At 40.0% G+C, this 15,950-nt stretch overlaps 1 protein-coding gene and 1 long non-coding RNA gene across 10 annotated transcripts in view; one reads left to right on the top strand and one right to left on the bottom strand.

Annotated features, from left to right (window-relative positions):
* TADA2A (transcriptional adaptor 2A) overlaps positions 1-5,944 on the top strand; it is a 60,338-nt gene extending 54,394 nt beyond the window's left edge. For 5 of the 6 annotated variants that reach the window (XM_074223492.1, XM_074223494.1, XM_074223495.1 and 2 more), the window contains 2 exons: positions 873-946; positions 2,565-5,944. In XM_074223492.1, the coding sequence (XP_074079593.1) occupies positions 873-946; positions 2,565-2,750 (260 nt within the window). In that variant the 3' untranslated portion in view covers positions 2,751-5,944. The remainder of the gene's footprint in view (positions 1-872; positions 947-2,564) is intronic. The other variant, XM_074223493.1, reaches the window with a different exon arrangement.
* On the bottom strand, positions 1,203-15,606 carry LOC141513556 (uncharacterized). Of its 4 annotated transcripts, none has more exons than XR_012475818.1 (5): positions 15,517-15,606; positions 14,313-14,428; positions 13,116-13,235; positions 3,158-3,343; positions 1,203-2,501 (listed from the first exon to the last, which is right to left on the bottom strand). It is a non-coding gene; the product is annotated as an uncharacterized LOC141513556 (long non-coding RNA). The 4 variants fall into 4 exon arrangements; XR_012475817.1 differs by lacking the exon at positions 15,517-15,606 and adding an exon at positions 15,367-15,499; XR_012475820.1 differs by lacking the exon at positions 15,517-15,606 and adding an exon at positions 15,401-15,485.
* Positions 15,607-15,950: the final 344 nt, after the last annotated feature.

The following is a 15,950-nucleotide window of genomic DNA, read 5'->3' as shown; positions in this document are numbered from 1 at the left end:
AGGTGACTTAACCAGATGTCTAGCAGCCGAGTCCTAGAACTGATTATTTTGCATTCAGGATGGGATGACAATGTTTAACCAGAGTTAAATTAGGGGAATGGGAAAGCATCTTTTCCTCAAGTTTTTTTAAGGAGGAGGTTGTGGGGGCCTCACCTGGCTGCTCCCTTTCCTTATTGTGTGAATTTCATGAAGTGTCTGTATGTGTGTGGGGGACTGGGATGGGGGTGCCCAGGAGGGATGGACATGTCTCAATTCCATCTTTGGTTTTCTGGTTACCATACCTGAACATTGTGTGTATGTAGCACCTTTGTGGACAGAGGCCCAAGGGTCCAGGCCCAACACAAAATGTTATTTTCTTTGCCAGTCTGGCTACATCATCTCTACATTTTAGATTCCTTCATTTGCTTCAGAGCTCCATTCAATCAGCACCTCCTACATAAAGCCATTTCTTATTCTAGCAGCTAGTGTCATCCTACTAAACCATCTTGTCTGTATTTTGTGTGGATTCATATATGTAGAAGCTCCTTGGTAACAAGGAATATTTCATTTTTCTGTCTCAGTCCTAGCACAGTGGCTGGCTGGCATTTAGTGGGTCCTAAATATTGTTTATTGTTTGGTCAGTTGATTTAGACTCGGAAAGGACCTTAGATATCATCTATTTCAACCCTCTCATTTTACAGGCTCTTAAGACTTAAATAGCAGAACTGCTTGGGATTTGAACCCATGTCCTCTGCCTCCAAATTAGTTTTCTTTTCATTGTGCTCCAAATTTAGCTTTCTTTTCATTGTGCTCACCAAAAAAAAAAAGTGTTGCATGTACCCTTAAGAAAATTGCCAGGCATGCTAAGTGTCTCTTTCTTTCTTTGACTGTAGGTAGACGGAGTGCACCTCCCTTGAATCTCACTGGCCTCCCGGGTACTGAGAAACTAAATGAGAAAGAAAAAGAGGTAACAAAAGGATCACGGGTGAAATGAGTAGAGAGCTGTATCAGGGCAACTCCAATATTTCTGGGCAGAAAGGAACACAGTACATTTCCATGCCTCCATGATATCTTCCCTCTGACCAGACACTCCTGGGTCCTTTTCTTTGATAACACATAATTAAGTATTGTAACTGAATTTCTTAAAAAAAATAATTTTCACATCGGAGTCCTGCCCTTTAAAAGAAGCCACCCAAAGGAGCTTTCACTTATTCTAGGGTGAACTTAGTTGCAATGCCTCTTTCAAGTTGCTTAGATGCAGTGGCTTGGTACCTCTTAGCAAAATCAGTCTGCATTATGATCCCATCTTAGTCTTTGTTTTGATTTAAAATAGTATGACTCACCTTGATTGCCCATTTTATTTACCATTTTGATTTCCAAAAATGAACCCCCTTTCAAAGGCTCTAACAATCTTATAATTCCTTTTGTATTTTTCATTATTCTCTCAAAATCCTCAGAAGATTTCCCTCAAGGTTAGCCCTTCCTTCACCTGACCTCACCTTGCTTCAGTTCAATAGATATTCAATGTCTGGGTTGCTAATTCAATCAAGTGCTACCAGACATTGTACTGAGTATCCCTGAGAAAAAAGGGAAACATTAAATTCTGGAGTAGTGGTGTTTCTTTAATCAATCAGCACATAATTATATAAGAGCTTACTACTGTGCTAGATTTGGGGATGAAACAGTCTCTACTTGTAATGAGTTTATATGCTCATGTTCAGAGAATCTAGCTTGGTCTTCAAGTTATCAATCAAAATCAAGCTTTCCAGGCAAGGGAGAGACATTCTACCTTAGTCCAGTCAGATTAGGAACACTGGGGGACATTGGAAGTGAATGTTCTGTTTTCTATTCCCAGCATCTTGCATAGTCCTAGTTCAGAGTAGACCATTTTAAAATGTTTGTATGAGGGTTTGGAGTTTCCATTTTGGTTTGGTTTTTGCCCCTCCTGGGGATAGTGGAAACCTCGGTTTTGGTTCTTGAGAAAAGAGAAAGTTTTGACTGACCTTGGTTTGAGGAGCCCAGACCATATTAACTGAAATTCAATACAGAGTGACTCGGAAGTTCAAGTCAGGCAGACCCAGTAAATTGGTGTAGTTATTGGAGTCCCTGCTGCCTCAGCCCTGTGGATAGGGAATTTTTGCCACAAAGCAAGAGATTGTCAAGGTGTTTTCCTTTGATTAACACTTTTAAAAAAAGTATCTTGGCTTCAAAAATCAGAGTATCTTTTCCCTTCTCACTACCACATTTGGCTGTATCCATCAAGAGATGACTGTGAGAGGTCTCTCCTCAGGTGCTCAGTATCTGCCTCCTGCCAAAGTATATTTGGGCCTACTCCAACAAACCTAGAGCCCAGAGCCAGCCTCCTCCTTGGGCCTTCTGAGCATCTTGGCTTTCCCCAGGTGGCTCTCTTCCCTTAGGGCTTGTTCTCGAGGAGAAGTCACCTGGTGGAATGTGGTTGAGTCAGCCAATGGCTCCTCTGTAAATATCTATGGGATGAAGTCACTCTTTCTTCTTGGTGATACCTGTTGGGCACAATTATGAGAGTGATTGATATTAATGTTTATTAAATTTGCCATGTCTTCCAGCTCTGTCAGATGGTGAGATTGGTCCCCGGAGCCTATTTAGAATACAAATCTGCTCTAGTGAATGAATGCAATAAACAGGGAAGCTTGCGACTGGCACAGGCAAGAGCTCTCATCAAGATAGACGTGAACAAGACCCGGAAAATCTATGATTTCCTCATTCGAGAAGGGTATATCACCAAAGCATGAGGCCTGGATGGCCTGGATGAGAACAGATTCTTGGAAAATGGTGGATGAATGGACAACCCAGAAAATTCCAATGAATTTTGTGTGGGGATGCAGGCTTTTTGTTCATTTTGTATCAAAGTGCCTCCTTTCTCTCTGCCATCCTGCTTTAGGCTTCCATAGTTATCATCAGTGTTGAGCTACAAAGTGATGTGCCAGCCAAGCTATTACTTAATAGAGTGGGCATCCATTCCTCTTGCCTCATTGATTAAAATGAGAATCAAAGGACCTCACAATTCAGTGCTGGCCAAAATAGCACCAAATCATGGGCCTATAGGTCCAGTGGTCCATAGTTGAGACTAGGCTTTTTGAATACCTCATGATAAGAGAGGGTAATGTCTTGAAGACAAGGAAATGCTTTTAGAGCTCACCTTGGTTCATTTTTTTAAGCCAACAACGAAGTTCCTTGATCCTGGTGAGAAAGGGACTGCCAGTCTCCCTGTGTCTTCTTGTCTCAGTGTCTTCCAGTTTTGGGTTTAGCTTGGTACTTATGGAGGTGAGCTAGCTCCCTGATCAGTCTGTGATAGAGTGTGGCGCCCACCGGATGGAAGCTCTCTCTGTTATTTTTAGAAGAAATGGATTAAAATGTTTTGTTATTTAATTTGTGAGTGTGTCAAATGTTGGTCCAACTCAAGAGTCCTGAGCTAAGCCCTTGCTCTCCCCCTGTCCCCCAAATTTTAACTGTCAGTTGGTCAGCAAGCATTTATTACATCTGTTTGGTCCCAGCCCTCAATGAAATGAATTCTCTGCAAATATGACCAACCTAGGCCTCACTACCAATCTCAGACTGGGACCTAGGGACCCTGATGGATGGAAATAATATTCCTAACATGGGAGATTTGAACCCTAGCTCTCAGTGAGAGAAGGAAAAAAGTGTATCTTTTTTTGAGGGGGTGGAGTGGGCCTGGACCTATGATTTTGTTCCTGAGGGGAATTCCCAAAATGAAACTCCCTCTACAAATGCAAATCAGCAACTAATCTATAATTTATTGTCTTAGAAAGTTTGCTGGGGCAATGAGAGGGCAATGGGATGTTGCAGACTGGCCAGGATTCGAATCCAAGTCCTCCTGACTCCAAGCCTAGCATCATCTACTATTCCAAACTTTTACAAGTATACATGTACAGTGAGTGAAGAAAGGAAGAAAACCAGTGCAAGTAATTTTGATCAGGGGCAAGTTCTGATATGACCCTTCATAGATCTAAGTATGAGAAGTTTGACCAAACCTGAAACCAAGATCTCATTCAACCAGTTCACAGAAGCAGGCTGCTTCCTCTACACTCCACCCTCTCTGGAAACATTGCACCAGGCAGCAACTGTCTTCAGATCAAACCCTTTGTAAATGAAATTCAAGCTCCCCCTGAAAGCATTCTTGAACTCTCTGGGAGCAAGGCTCAGATCTTTTGACCTCTGTTGTATTTACATAAAGTCCAAGGGGTTTGTAAACTGAGTAGATGGATCACATTTCCCAAGAACATCCTAGGACGTAAAGAAATTAAAACAGAGAACTCCTAAGAGCATGGAAGTACAGCTGGGAGAAGCTTCCGGAGAATCCTAGTGTGGGTGGAAAGGAACCCAGTGGATTTGTTACTTTACAAGGCAGTCAAGCATTTATTAATATCTACTGTTGCCAAGCTCAGTACAAGGCATAGAAATACCTTCCCCAAAAAATTAGAGATGAAGGAAAGGAGAAGGGAAGAAAGAAACCATGCTCTGCATATTATTTCATAGGATCAGAGACTTAGAGCTGGAAGGGATCTCAGATTCCCAACTTCCTCATTTTATAGATAAGAAAACTGAAGCCCAGAGAGCTTTAGAGATTTGCCCAAAGCTGACATAGTTGACAAGGTGTCAGAGGCGAGATGTGTATCCAGGACCTCAGACTCTAGAACTAGTGCTCTTTCCACTGTCCTAGAATGAGTTAAGAAAATTAATATCCAATGTAAATACAACCTCCCAGGAGCAATGTCTGCAAAAAACATGGAAGAAAGACTCATTTCAATAGGAGATACAGTGAAGTAAATACAAGTGGTAATTATGTGGATTGGGATAAAATGATAATTTAAAGAGAAGATTCATTTGGGAAGGAGTTCAGACCCTGATCCCCAGTCTCCAGGAAGGAGTCACTCTGGAAATTCCTCAAATTCAGAGTTACTAAGATCCTCAGTTATTCTTCCTACCTTTGTTAACTTGACTGCAGAACAATAAATCTTGGAAGAAGAAAAAGTTTAATTGGTATCAACTAATGAGCAGCTGCCAGATGACTATAGTAACCCCACAGAACAAGGAAAGATGCACATGTGTGGGGTTTTACATAGTCTTAGAGAGACATTTCAGGTTGCCAAAGAAGATGATTGGTTGAGACTGCTCAGCCACTTCCCTTATTTGGGAGGTTGAGTAACAGGGATAGGATGCTGGTGATTTTGGAGGAAGAATGTGTTAAGATTGAAGTTAGAAGGGTTAAAATCTTGAGGGATCTCTGGAGTTTCCAAAGATCAGGCTTATGGCAATAGTGTGTTTACTCTTATCAAATATTGTGGCAGGCAGGACATTTCTATAAAAATGTTGACCTTCTTCAAGATACAATCAATGGACCTGTTCTGCTGTTGAGAAAAATATATAGCTAGAGGGTTCATATCTATTTATATGGCCCTGTAACTCAGTTTCTTTAATCTCTAAGGTTACTTTTTCTGGAGAGTCTCCCTTCTCTTAAATCCACCATGCATTCCTAACACCATGTTGCCTCCACTCTGGCCAACCTTGTCCTTCCTCCTACAAATCTTGGATTTTGCTCTTGAGACTGTGAGTTCTGATAGGTGACTCTCACTTTCATATTCCTTCCTAGCCAATTAACATTTATTGAGCAGTCCCCATGTGCTCAACACTGTGGCTGGATCTTAGATCTGGCCTTAGATCACAAATTCCTTATGGGTAGGGTCAGCCTTGCTCCTTATATTTGTATCCCCATTAGGGCCTGGGACAGTGCCTGATAAGTGCTTTTTCACCCACCCATTCAACGAAACACAGTAGGTTTTTCCACCATGCCACATCTGCCTTTCCATGAGATTATTGACCCTGCATGAACTTCTTTGTCTTTGGAAAAAGGACATTCTATTGAAATAGAGTAGATTTCCAGGAACGGGGGGGGGGGGGGGTTGGGGGGGAGTTCTCCTTGATTTCGGTTTAATCTGAAATTCTTTCCATCAGTTTTGATTAGGGAATGGAGTTACTGCTATTCCTGATCCTATCCTATCCCATCTACTAAGGAAGGCTCCCTGGAGGAGGTGAATTTTGAGCTGATGATGGGAATGAGAGAAGAGGGATGGCTTGGCATATGGAAGTGGGAAGACATTTGAGACATAGTGGGTGGAAGATGTGGAGGTAGTTGTAGGAGGAAGAGAAGTGCCGAGTGATTTGTTAGGCTGGAACAGAAGGGGCAGCTGGGGTAGTTAGGAGTGGGAGGGAAGTGGGATAATCTGGAAGCCTTTAAACCAGATTGATTTTTGTAGATCTGATGGGGAATCTGTAGAGTTATAAGAAGAGAAGTGGAGTGGATCAAACAACTAATTTGGGTTAAAAAGACTGCTTTAGGAGCTGTTTGGGGAAATGGCAATGTTTCTATTTTGTGTAAAATTGAACAACCCTATTTTGCCAACTCTGGTGAAAAATGGACCTTTATAGGAACCACGGAGTTGTTACTACTTTGTGCTTTTAGTTTTAAAAAAAGCAATTATGTCTGTTTTGGCCATCTTTTACATATTCTTTCCTCCCACATTGTTGTTACCTAGTAAGACTCTATCTCTTTATGTCATCAAATCTACCCTGTAAATTCTAGGGCTATCAGGAACCACCAAAAAATATCTCAAATCTCTTTTTCCCCCATTTAACATCTGGTAAACCTATTCCTAATCCAACCTGTTTCAGTGTAGTTCCCTCTTAATCTCAAAAGAGTTTGGAGAGGGAGATTCCCTACTTTAATCATACTTAATTTGGTTTTAATCCTGCTCTGAGTAGAATTGAGCTTCCATGTAATAACCCTCCCTTCTAATTAAATTTATCAGCTATCTCTTCTCTTGAATCAATTCTTTTCCATTGCCCCTTTCCTTAGTCCCATTTCACAACCCTATTTTTGTTTGTTGGATGTTTAGAAGGTCCAGGAAGACTTCTCTTCCTGAGTTCAGATCTAGCCTCAGACCTTTAGTGTGTGACCTGAGCAAATCACTTAAATCTGTTCATCTCAATTTCGTCACCTGTAAAATAAGCTGAAGAAAGAAATGGCAAACCACTCCATTATCTTTGCCAAGAAAATCTGAAATGGGGTCACAAAGAGTCAAACACTGAAAAAGAATTGAGCAGACTTCCAGGAGGGAGGATAGTGGAGTAGGCAGAAATTGCCATAACTTTCCATATTCACCTCCAATCAATCATAAAATAGAACCCTAAATACCAACCCATATGCCTCAGCATAGCTAGGGGGAATAGGCAGACTTCAACTTCAAGAACCACCACATGCTCCAGCATAGTTTTGGGCAAATAGGTAACCTCTAGCAATCAGGGTGTCACTAGATGTGAGAGCCCCCATGGGCTTCAAGGCAATAGAGATTGAGACAATGCCTCTTCTACCTTTCTTCTCAAGTAGAATTGGCCAATTAGAAAAGGGAGTACAAAAAGTAATTGAGGAAAACAATTCCTTAAAAGTTAAAATTAGGCAAATGGAAGCAAATAACTGAGCCATCAAGAAGCAATCAAACAGGGACAGCTAGGTGGCACAGTGGATAGAGCACCGGCCCTGGAGTCAGGAATACCTGAGTTCAAATCCAGTCTCAGACACTTAATAAATTACCTAGCTATGTGACCTCAGGCAAGCCACTTAACCCCATTGCCTTGCTAAAAACTAAAAAAAGGAATCAAACAAATTCAAAAAAATGAAAATTAGAAGAAAATGCACAATACTTCTTTGGAAAAACAACTAATCTGGAAAATAGAACCAGGAGAGACAATGTCAGAATCATAGAACTATCTGAAAGCCATAATCAAAAGGAGGACCTGGATGCCATCTTTCAAGAAATTATCAAAGAACTGCCCTGATGTCCTAGAATCAGAGGGCAAACTACATTGTAAGAATTTGGAAAGACATCCCAAAATAAAAGCTCCAAAGAACATTATAGGCAGATTATAGAACTGTCAGTTTAAGGAAAAAAATATTTCAATTGGCCAGAAATAAATTCATGAAATATGAATTTGAGGAATTGACAAAAAAAAATAAGGAATGAGAGAACAACACTAAGGGCTGAAGGGAGTAATGGATAAAGGATAGAATGGAGCAAATTATTTTTGCATGAAGAGAGTACAAAGGACCTATTACAGTGGAGGGAAAGATAGAAGGTTGGGCAGCGGGTATTGTTTGAACCTCATTCTCATCAGTATTAGTTCAAAGAAAGAATAATATATGTAATCGATTGAATATAGAAATCTATCAAGGAGGAGGGGAGGAGATTTAAAGCAAAAGGGGAAGGGGAGTGACAGAGAGCACAGACTACAGAAGCAGTAGATGGAAACAAAACACTGTTAAGGGTAAAGATGAAAAGAGGGGACAAATAAGAGGAAGAATAGAAAAGAAAAAATACTCAGTTTATGAATTTTCCCATAAATGGAAGTAGGAGAGTGGATCAAAAACCAGAATCCTATAATATTTTGGTGTACAAGAAACTCACTTGAAGCAGAGTAAGGGCTAAGAGGTTAGAGCAGAATCTATTATGCTTCAGCTGAAGTTTAAAAAAAGCAGAAGTAGCGATCCTGATCTTGGAAAAAGCAAAAATAGACCTAATTTAAAAAGATAAGAAAGCTACATCTTGCTAAAAGATACCACAGAAAATGAAGTAATATCAATGCTAAACATATATGCATCAAGTGGTATAGCATCCCAAACAAGTGATAGCATTATAAAATGTTAAATAGATTTTTTTATATTAAAAAGTTTTGCACCAACAAAACCAATGCAAGCAAGATTAAAAGGGAAGCAGAAAGCTGGGAAATAGCCTTTACAGTCATTTCTCAAATATGTAGAGAACTGAGACAAATTTATAATTCCCAATTAATAAATGGTCAAAGAATATGAACATGCAGTTTTCAGAAATCAAAGTTACAGGCATATGAAGAAGCACTTTTGATTAGAGAAACTGAAGTTAAAACAATTCAGGTATTTTTCATATCTATCAGATTGGCTAATATGATTAAAAAGGAAAATGATATATGGTGAAGATGTGGGAAAATTGGGACACTAGTGCACTATTAGTAGAGAGAATTATAAAAAAGGAAAAGGATCTACCTGTGCAAAAAGATTTATAGCAATCCTTTTCATGGTGGCAAAATATTAGAAATTGAGGGGATGTCTATGAATTGGGGAATGCCTGAACAAACTGTTGTGTAACGGAATACTATGTGCAGAAAAACCTGGAAAGACTTGCATGAGCTGATGCAAAGTGAAATGAAAACCAAGAAAACATTGTCAGCAATATTGTGTGATAATCAACTATAAAGGACTCAGTTCTCAGCAACACAGTGATCCAAGACAAGTACAAAGGACTCAAGAAGGAAAATACTATCCAAATCAAGATAAAAAAACTAATGAATTCTGGTTGCAGATTGAAATATACTTTTTTTCACTTTCTTTTTTTTCCTTTTGATCTGTTTCTTCTTTCACAACTGTGACTGATATGGAAATATGTTTTATTGTGACCTACCTATATCAAATCGCCTACCAGTTTAGGAAGAGGGGAGGAAGGGAAAACATTTGGAAGTCAAAATTTTGTAAAAAATGAATGCTAAAAATCATCTTGACATATAATTGGGAAAAATAAAATATTTAAAAACTGACCATTTTTTGTTCCCTTATTCTGTTTTCTCTGGATCATCCATATCCTTGTACCTATGAAGCTTTAGTGAGGACAATGAGTTTCCTTGTTGATTTAATAATTTATAAGCATACATTGATAGTAAATTAGAAAGAGATGAAGAGACACAGACTTAAATAAAAATTCAGAAAATTTTGGAGACATCCTAGGTTCTGTGAGCTAGAAGGACCTTAGAAGTCATGTAGTACAGCCAGGAAGAAGCAGACAGTGATTGAGATGAGATGACAGTGATTGTGCAGAGTGAGACACAGAGGGGGAATTCAAACTCAGAGCTTTGCTTCTGAATCCAACATTGTATTTATCAGCTTATCTCCCCCGAAAAAAACACCAGTTGTTAAATTAATCTACCTTTAGAAAATGATGCATCAAGGGAATTATAATTGATTAGTGAGAATATCGACTCCAAGTTAGTCAAGAACTTTTATATTCACCTTGAAAAATGTCTTCCTACCAGACTTGAAGCAATTTATTACCATTTGTTTTTTGTTCACACAGCTTTTTGGAGTGTTTCTGAATATACTCTAAATTATATTTCTGTGTGGCATCTCCTAGTTCTGAACCCAACTAAGTCCAGAACTTTAAAATTTCTGTAAAGGAAGCCAGCCCTCCCAGGAATGGAATGCTCTATGAAGCAACCTAAGAACAAGAACCTACCATTACCATAACTTGATCCCAAAAGGAAGTGAGATAATCAGAAAGCCTAGAAACCAGATTGAATTTTTAAAATCTGATGATGAAATTACAATTTTTTTTTTAAAAATCTATTAGTATCAAAGCAAAAAGAGTTATCTTTGGGATCAAGTGTTTCCATCTATAAGGAACTTGTTCTAAAAGCCTGTCTTTTCTCTCCTTTCCCTATCCAGGCAACTATTTCTCTCTTCTGCTAGAAGAGCTCCCCTATGTTCCACTGAGAGAATGCCAATATCCTTCACTTCCTTGCCAGATTTCATACATTTTATTCCCCTTTATACCCTCTGTCATCCAACTATATAGACACAGTAATTCCTGCCACTGGACACCCATCTCCCTAGTCCCCTTAGGCCTACAATGCCCTCTTTCTTCATCTTTGACTCAGAATTCTTAGCTTCTGGTCAAGACCCTGCTCAACAAGTTCCTCACAAAATCTCTCCAACACCACCACTACTCCCACCACCACCAAATAGAATTTACTTTCCAAAGTCACCTTCCATTTACTTTATATGTACCTTCTTTACACTGGAATAGTATTAATGAAAGCAGGGACAATTGATGCCTTTCTTTGGACTCCTATTTGCTTAGTACAGTGCCTAGGAAATGGTAGGTGCTTAATAATTGGTGACTTGTTGACAGTGACACTTGCTAAGAGTGAGGAGGTAGCTTTCATTCTGTGTAACAGAGTTGGACACAACTGAAAAAATATTTGAACAACAATAATATAGAAGGAAGATTAGACCATCTTTCATATGACCTTAAATCTCTAAGATTTAAGAAATTTCTGAAAAGACCTACCAAGTGATTTTGGCTAAGGAGGAACATTCCCTTCAGTTTCATAATTTTAGCAGTCATGACAAAAGACTTTCCTATAAAAGGAGCCTCTTTCATCAGGATAACCCTGTAATTGATATTCTTTGGAAACAAGAGTTAAATACAAATAGACCTGTGTTCCCCAGCATCTATTTCTAAGCAATCACCTGAAGCTGTTTCAGAATATGGAATCTGCTTGGTCATTATGCTATCTTTGAGAACAGATGAATAACTAAGGATCAGCAATTTTTTTTAGGCCAACCTATAATTGCATCCATGTTGACAGGCAACTAGGTAGTGCGAGTAGATAAGAGTGCTAGATTTAGAGTCAGGAAGACCTGAGTTCAAATGTGGCCTCAGACCTTTATTAGGTCTGTGACCCTGGACAAGTTACTTCATCTCTGCCTCAGTTTCCCCATTAGTAAAATGAGGATCATAATTGTACCTGCCTCACAATGTTATAGTGAGGTTCAAATGAGATAACATTTATAAGTACTTTTTGTTGTAAACTGCAAATCTACAATGTAAATTCTATCTGTTGTTGGTGGTGGTGGTATTGTAGAGAGATTTTATGAGGAACTTATTCCATCCTGGAGATTGGTACTTTCTCTGCAATTTATAGGCCAAAAGACTTGCTTAGAGCACTGAGAGATTTGGGGTGATTGGTTTGGGGCCTCACAAGCAGGATGGATCAGAAACTGGACTTAGATCCATGTTTTCCTGACCCTGGGGTCAGTTCCTAGATTTCACTCTGCTGGAATATTTGATATTTAACTATGAGTTTCTTTTTTTTAATATTTATTCTCTTTTTGTACAAATAATGTTTTTTTATTCATTAATAAAATATTCTTGTTTAAGAGTAAACAGAATACCCCCCCACACAAAATATAGACTCACTTGAGCAATAAAGTAAAGGGGAGAGAAAAAAAATTAAAATTAAAAAAAATAGTAATAATTGTAGGTATGGCCAGGTGGTACAATGGACGGAGCACCATCCCTGGAGCCAGGAGCACCCGAGCCCATATCCGGCCCCACACACGCAACAATCACCCAGCCGTGTGACATGCAAGCCACCCCAACCCCACTGCCCTGCAAAAACCAAAATAAGAAAAAAAAAGACCCAAAATAAAATAAAATAGTAATAATAGTAGGGGTGGCTGGGTGGCGGACAGAGCATTGGCCCTTGAGCCAGGAGCACCCGGGTCCAAATCCAGCCTCAGACACCCAATAATCACCCTGCTATGCAGCTCCAGGCAGGCCACCCAGCCCCATTTGCCCTACCCCCCCAATAAATAATAATAATAAAAAATGTGCTTCAGTCTTTGTTCCAACACCAGCAACTCTGTCACGGGTGGATCACATTCTTTCTGCTAAGTCCATCACAAATAACTATGAATTTCAAAAAAAGAGCAAAGATTTAGAACTAAGACACAGAAGGAAGGCAAAGTTTTCTTAACATTTCCCATTAGAGAGTGAGTGAAAGCATGCTTAGAGGGTGAATAAAGACTAGACAGCTGAATAAATCCTGGGTTCAAATCCTCCTCCTCTGATCCCATATCCTGGGCAAGTTACAGCCTTACTTGGTTTTAGTATCTGTAAAATGGAGATAATGGAACCTACCTCACCAAATTGTAGTGAGGATCAAGTAAGATAATGTATGTAAAATGCTTTTAAAACCTCCAGGTGCTATATAAATGTCATTTTTATGAAGGGGATGTTAACTGCCTTTTGAGCCACATTACTAAGCTTGTAAATGTGAGATGGTTATATTTGGCAAAGGGGTGATTGCTCAATCCACTGCTGTTGATATGAAAAAAAGATTCTTTCATGTCATCTTGGCTCATTTATCATGGGAAGCAGTGATATATAATGAGTGTCAGACCTGAGCTCAAATTCCAGCTCTGCCAATGTCACCTTGTCATTTCAGGCCTCAGTTTCCTCAGCTGTCACTCCACAAGATTAGATGAGATGCCCTTTGACAACCCTTCCATCTTTAAGTCGTCTATGAATCTATCATCCTTTCCTGCTCCAATCCTATAGGAAGAAAAGAGAGTGATGAATGCAAATAGTTCCAGGTTAAGTAGATAAAATAGTGAAGTTTATGAATCTCAGGCTGAAAGCAGTATGAAAATAATAGAAATCTGTGCTGTTTCACAAATGGGGCTCCTAGTGTGTGTATGCCTCACTTCTGTCATCCAGAAAAACCCTCGGGAGAGCTCTGGGCAGCAAGAACTTGCCTTACTTTTGTTTTACAGCTGTTGCTTGTATATGATGACTGTTTTCTGCTCTGGAGCCCAAGGGATGGATTTCTGTGGTCCCAAACTGTTCATTGGGCTGGATTAATCTCCCTGTTTTAACCCAGCCAATAATTTATCTAAGTCAGTTTTGGCCTCAGGGACTACAAGCCTTACTAAGCAGAAGGCTTCCAGGCTGCCTTTGGGATATGGAAAACTCACCTGGAACCCACTGGGGAGACAGGGAAAGAAAGACTCAGAGTTGTCTTCTTTTCCTAAGCTCTAGCTCATCCAAACAAAGATGCTAAAAATGTTGTCATCTTAACACCCTTCTTCAGGGAGGGAATGACAGCTAAGCACCAGCTGACACCTCTAATGCATCCCTCCTCTCCTTTCCTCCTCCTCCTCCTCCTCCTCCTCCACCTCCTCCTCCTCCAACAAGAACTCTGCCAACCTATATTCCCTTATTTTTAAATTATATCAGGGACTTAAAGGAGTTTCAGTTTTCTTCCATTAAGCTCCAGACAACTACTTCTTTGGAATTTTCCCTCTTGGTGGAACCTGTGAATCCCCCAATTAATACCCCCCCCTCCCTAAAGTTGTTTAACTCAATAAGCAGTTTCATGTCCACCTTCTTCCCTTCCTGCCTCCTTTTTCTAGGTCTCCCATTCCCTGGCATTCCCAACATGGAGACTTAAGGGATTTGAGGGTTTGGAAGGAGAATTTTTTACAATTTAGAGAGACAACTGGGTGGGATAGACATAGACTTAGAAAGACCTAGATTCAAATGCAGCTTCAGAGATTACCTGTGTGATCCTGGATAAGTCAATCTCTCTGAGCCTCACATAACATGCAAAGAATAGTAAATGGTGCTTACCTCACCAGGCTGTTAGGAGAATTCAGAGATAAATCCTATGGGTTTACTCAAATTGGGGTTTGTGTCTTGTAAACAATCGGATCTTCTTGTTTCATCTTCCAACTGTGGGGAGTTGCCTGAATAAAAAGGACAATTTCCAATGTGAGCATAGTTGCCTTTCCCTACAAAATGATGAAAATGAATGAAAAGGAGATATAGCCAAGAGAAGGAAACAGAGAGCTAGCCTCAGTCAGGAATAGCTGATTTAACCCCCACTAACTACTGGACCCTGGACAACTTGTTTAACTTCTCAGTGGCCCCAGGGAAACTCTGACAGGGAATTTTAAGTTGTGTAGGAACTTTCTTTACAGTAAGGATTAGCATGTAGACCATGGGCCTATGAAAATTTCTTCAAAAAGAGAAAGACCTCAGCATTGAATTCTCAGTCCAGTCTTCTGTGAAGATCATTTGACTTTCCTTAAAAGACTATCTCTGGGGGTGGCTAGGTGGCGCAGTAGATAAAGCACCGGCCCTGGAGTCAGTAGTACCTGGGTTCAAATCCAGTCTCAGACGCTTAATAATTACCTGTGTGGCCTTGGGCAAGCCACTTAACCCCATTTGCCTTGCAAAAACCTACCCCCCCCCCAAAAAAAACTATCTCTGGATAAACTCTAGTAGATGCCCTTTAAAGGAATGGTTAAACTCTTCGCTGGGGATAGAAGCTGTGCCTTAGGGTAAGAATTATGGTTCTGACCTGTTTTGCTGAAGTATATTTTCCAAAAACCCAACCACTGAGAGGTAACCTCAACTCAACCGGAGTCCCTAAGATCTGCAACTTGGAGCTAGGAAGACCTGGGTTTAACTCCTCCCTTAGATCCTTAGTAGCTGTGTGACCCTGGGCAAATCATTTAACGTCACTGGGCCTAGTAAAGGGTCTTTCCATCTCTAGACTTACAAGACTATAAGAATGACTTATTCAGGCATTTATAGCTTCAAATACCAGAAGATATTATAAGGTATGGCTTTAACTTTAAGAGGAATAATTTAACAAGGGAGAAAAGTCTGTGAGAAGTACCTGCTTCCCTCTTCCACCCACCCCCATCCCTAACTGTAAAAAGGAAGGAGTCTGTGGGAGAAAAGGGTGGATATGAACGTCATTGCATCATCCAGATCCCAGCTGTGACCTGGCTCCGAGTTTTGGGTTTCAAAAATAACCATGGCTTACAGTTGGGGAAAAAGTAAACTGTTGCATCTCCATGGAAACTAGAAGAAAGAGAAAAAGCTGTTAGGCAAGGCTGCTGGATTCCAGAACATGTGGCATTATGGGATGGAGGCCAAGAAGAATGGGACCTGTATAACCTGGGGGGGGGTCCCTAGAAGGGGAGAAGCCTAGAAGCCTGTTTGCCCAACAGGGCTTACTGAGACAACAAACACCTTGGTCTGATCAAAATGTGTGAAAGAAGACCCTGTCTAAATAAATCTTTATTGCAAAAATGCTTGGGTTCTCTCACTGTCTTAATTTAGATCTTGTATCTACCTAGACCAATGATATCTTGCTCCCTAGGTTGTTGACTAAGTAAAGTTATATCACTTTAGAAAGCCCTAGTTCAGCCCCTCATCACCTTAAGTCTGGACTATTACAGTAATATCCTAATAATT

This window comes from Macrotis lagotis, chromosome 2, assembly GCF_037893015.1.
Source record: "Macrotis lagotis isolate mMagLag1 chromosome 2, bilby.v1.9.chrom.fasta, whole genome shotgun sequence".
In the NCBI taxonomy this organism is placed as follows: domain Eukaryota; kingdom Metazoa; phylum Chordata; class Mammalia; order Peramelemorphia; family Peramelidae; genus Macrotis; species Macrotis lagotis.
This window is presented reverse-complemented; position numbering and strand designations above follow the sequence as displayed.